Raw genomic sequence first — 4426 nt, 5'->3', positions numbered from 1 at the left:
GAGTCACCATCCCTGGATGTGTTTAAGGGACATTTAGATGGGGTACTGAGGGATATGGTGTAGGGGAGGACTTTGTAGAGTAGGGTAGATGGTTGGACTCGATGATCCCAAGGGTCTCTTCCAACCTCAATGATTCTATGATTCTATGAAACCAGGCCTGTATTATATTTAGGCTTAAAAGCATTGTAGATTTACTGGAATGGTACTTCAGGGCAATCTTCAGGTTTCTTTCAATACACGAGGGAATTTCTTCTCACTGCCTGGAGAAGAGGCCCAGAGGCCTGTAACTGTTGTGGATGGAGACCTTAGAGCAGCCTTTCAGTCCCTAAAAGGGGCCTTATAGGAGAGATGGGGAGGGACATTTTATCAGGGAGGGGACCCATAGGATGAGGGGGAATGGTTTTAAACTGAAAGAGGAGAGATTTAGAGTAGATATTAGGAAGAAATTCGCTCCTGTGAGCGTGGTGAGACCGTGGCCCAGGTTGCCCAGAGAAGCTGTGGCTGCCCCATCCCTGGAGGGGTTCAAGGCCAGGTTGGAGGGGGCTTGGAGCAACCTGGGCTGGTGGGAGGTGTCCCTGCCCAGGGCAGGGGGTTGGAACTGGATGGTCTTTAAGGTCCCTTCCAACCCAAACCATTCTATGACTCTATGTTGGGATGCAAGGAAAGGCTGCCATAAAACAAGCAGCACGTTGAATGCTTTAGGTTTAGGCAGCGTCCCCAGGCTCCAGTTTGGCAAGCGGTACCCAAGTTATAAATATCCCACTTCTCCTCTGCAAGGATGCTGTCCAAAACCACCAGCTCCACTGTGATCCCTGGAGGTGCAAGGTATAATGTGTCCAAGGAACCTCACAGCCAGTATCAGCTTCTCACAGGGGATTTAACACCGGAGGTTTGTGAAAGAAAAGAGTAATTAAAGGTCACAGCTCTCCCTGCACGGAACGGTCTGGCAATCAAACTGCCTGAGAATGGTCACCATAATCTACTGCAGGGTATGAGAGTGAGAGAGGGAAAGAAAAAGGGAAAAAGTACTTTCCTGATAATATTATGTTAATGATTTAAGCTGCTATGTAAATCGCCTTTCTGTCATTAGTAACTGACAGCCTGAGAATGCCACATCGTACATTTTTATTTCCGTGATAAGTGGCAACTACCACTTGCCAGCAGAAAGGAGTCTAAGCCCTTTTTCCCTGCACTGTCAGGGGGAACCCTCTGAGACTCCTTCATGTGGTTTAAAAAAAAAAAAAAAAAAAAAAAAAATAAAAGAAGTGCTTTCTCATGGGAGATGAAAGGTATCTACAGTGACTTTTGAGAAATTCTTCACATTCATAATTTTTCAGTAGGATATCCATCCTGTAAAATACTGCATTGTGCTGTTATTATTCTTATGCTCCTTTTGGTGGTTTAAAAAAAAAAAAAAAAAAAAAAGAAAAGAAAAAAAGAAAAGAAATGCACCATTAAAAGCTGGAATAAAAAAAAAATTAAATTAGCAGTGTTTTCCAGTCAAAGTGACAAAATGTATGCATATCTCCCTGCTTAAGCCCCTTTGATGGCAGAATGCTCAGATCCAGAATTTCTTCTATCAAGCCCGGGAATTGGACATCAGCCTTTTTTGCACTCCCTGCAGCCCATTGGTGACAGGAGAAGCTCCCAGTGCATGAGGCAGGACAGAGACTGGCCACAGAGCTGTCTCACTGGAAGAGTTTTGGTTCCATCTTCTCTCCATTTTATCTTCACTTTGCTCTTTTTCATTTCAATCTGTATTTCGAATTTATTTTTTATTGCTGCAATCCTGTTGCGGTCATTTCAATCTAGAAAAGCAAGTATTGGTTGGGCTGTAAGGCCTCGAGGACAAATGGGAAAAAACTGAGAAAATGAGGCAAGATGAGACCTGAACTGGTCATAACGTCATCTTCTGAACACCAAGGCAGCTCAATACTACCCTTATCCACCTAACAGATTCCTGAAGCCCCCAAAGATGGAGATTTCATACCTCCTCAGGTAGCCTTAGTCTTTAGAAGTTTCCCTTCGTGGTTAAAGCCAAATTTTGTGCCTGCTGGAACTTAATCCCATGACTCCTCATCATCTCATGAGTCTTCACAGAGATATGTTTATTACTTTCCTCTTGCCAGAAGTAGTTTGGGCGTTTCAAGACAGCTACCATATTTCTCCTTAATTTTCTCCAAGCCAAACAAACACACGTTTTCTACACCTCGGTTCATTCTTGCTGCTTTCCTTTGGCTCCTTGCAATCGAGTCACATCTTTCTGGAAGTGAGGTGCCCAAAACCAGGCAGAGTCCCCCAGCCAAGGCCTCACTGCTAAGCAAGGCACACAAACAGTTCTGTGGATAAACTACAACGCTCCTGTCTATACATATTAATATCATGCTTGCTTTGCCCTACCAGAGTGAGAAACATTTGCTGATCTGTCAGCATTTTGCTTGCTCTTGGCACAAGGCAAACAACTACATGAGTTGCAAACCAGGCAAGAATCAAACCATTGATCTCTGCTGGCAAAATGCAGCTAAATTCCAATAAAAAATTCCACAGCAGCTGCCTACACTACTGAAACCCACTTACCTCAAAGCATGTAAAAGAAACATTCCCTTCTATAAAATCATATAAGCCATAACATTGCAAACTGGATTTAAGTAAAATAAACTCAGTATGGGTCAAGGTGAAACACTTGACCCATGCAGAGCTTTAAGAGCAACAGCATTTTTAGATCAAAGACTGATGTGCTCTACAACAAAGCAGCCTCAGCAGTAAATGCACAAGACTACAGCAGTGAAAAAACAAAGTGCTGTTATTTGGAACACTAATATTGCTGCTTTGATTTTAGAAATTTCATCAGCATGTTTGTTTGTAAAGACATTAAAGTTTAGGTAATGACCATGCTACCTTAATTCAACCTTTTAAGGCATTTCAGCTTGAACTTATATAGGGTGAAAAGCTTATATCGGGGGCAAATACTCCAGTGGTATATAAGTCAGTCTATTTAAAGTTAAGTAAGATTTAGATTTTTACAACAGCTGATGATTAAAACACAAGCTAGGAAACACACAAATCATTATATTCTACCTAACGTTCTCCTTTATTAATCATCTAACAGACATTACAGATGCTGGATGCACCTTCCCAGATTGACAAGATACTAACATTGTCAGCCCAACACCCATAAGTGGTTTGAACTGTTATAATGGTATGGCTGGATCCCCGTCTCCATCCAGGGCGATCAGACAACTTTTCCTATTCCCTCAAATCCCCCCTTTTTACCTTTTGAGATAGTTTCTCCCATACAGGATCTGCTGCAGCAAGGTGACCACGGCAAAGGCGCAGATGAAGATGAAGAACAAAGTTCTGTTTCCCAGCAGATCCCTGCTTGACGAAGGGTCAGTGTATCCCATCCTTAAAAGCCACTGAAGCTCCGCTGGGTAAAATTCAGTTCGCTGCCGCCTTCATGCCCTCTTTGCCGGGAAGCGGAGGGGAACGCTTGCTGGTTTGTCTCTGAGCAATCCAAGGACAAGGTATCCCATTGTTTGGCCCCTTCCTTGCCCCTTTTGGATGTCAGCTCCGGGATTGTGCGCAATGGCTCGCTTCCACGGTAAAGTTTCCAGGAGATTCAGACGTGGGTAACATCTAAAATCATCTCTGGGAGCTCTTTGGGCACCGGCAGCCTGTGCTGTGCGAGAGGCATTCTGTTCCCTCTCAGCCTCTCTCGAAAACCCGCTGCTAGCAATTATCTACTTCAATCCCATTTTCATATTCCAGATGGGGGAAGCTGCAAATAAACCAGGGAACCGCAGCCAATGGCAAACACAGGGCTCGGGCAACCGGCGTTGGAAACACATAGTCGTCAGCTCCTCTTTGCTTCTGCTCAGTGGTTCCAGCGAAACGTGCTTGCGAGGAGACGTGACCGGGGTGTGCTATTACGGAGCGAGCGCGTAATAACCATCATGAGGATTTTCGCTCGGTCCCCTGCAAAAAAAAAAAAAAAAAAAAAAAAAGGAAAAGAGAGAGAAAAAATATTTCCTGATGAAAAAAAAAAAAAAAAAAAAAAAGGAGAAACAGCCACCCAGCAGGAAGGGGAAAGCTGCGTTTTGTGCGGCAGCGCGTCGCCCGCACCCTGCCTCCGGCGCGGCAGAATTCACAGGCAGAAGGCAGTGCCTCTTAATCAGGCTCTGCTCCCTGTTCGGGCTCCTGTATTTCCCCCTCCACACACCCCCCTCCCCGGGTTATTCCTCCAGAGTGAGCGTTAAGCAAGGTCACGGCGCATCCCTTCAAGGACAGAGCTCTCGGTTCCCGCATGCTGATTTATCCCGGTAGCCTCACAGCCGCAGAGGGGGGGACTGCATCCCCGTGCAGGCTCTAAGAGCCATTCATTTAAAGGGACAAATATTCCAATTGTTTCCCCCTCCTCCCCCCTCCC

At 45.0% G+C, this 4426-nt stretch overlaps 1 protein-coding gene across 2 annotated transcripts in view; it reads right to left on the bottom strand.

The window, feature by feature from the left end:
* ST8SIA5 (ST8 alpha-N-acetyl-neuraminide alpha-2,8-sialyltransferase 5) overlaps positions 1 to 4426 on the bottom strand; it is an 86707-nt gene that overhangs the window by 52192 nt on the left and 30089 nt on the right. For both annotated transcript variants that reach the window (XM_014959839.1, XM_014959840.1), the window contains exon 2: positions 3274 to 3975. In XM_014959839.1, the coding sequence (XP_014815325.1) occupies positions 3274 to 3404 (131 nt within the window). In that variant the 5' untranslated portion in view covers positions 3405 to 3975. The remainder of the gene's footprint in view (positions 1 to 3273; positions 3976 to 4426) is intronic.

The sequence above is a fragment of the Calidris pugnax genome, unplaced genomic scaffold (genome assembly GCF_001431845.1).
Source record: "Calidris pugnax isolate Ruff unplaced genomic scaffold, ASM143184v1 scaffold474, whole genome shotgun sequence".
Taxonomy (NCBI): domain Eukaryota; kingdom Metazoa; phylum Chordata; class Aves; order Charadriiformes; family Scolopacidae; genus Calidris; species Calidris pugnax.
The sequence above is the reverse complement of the archived record's forward strand: the minus strand, read 5'-3'. Positions and strand labels throughout refer to the sequence as shown.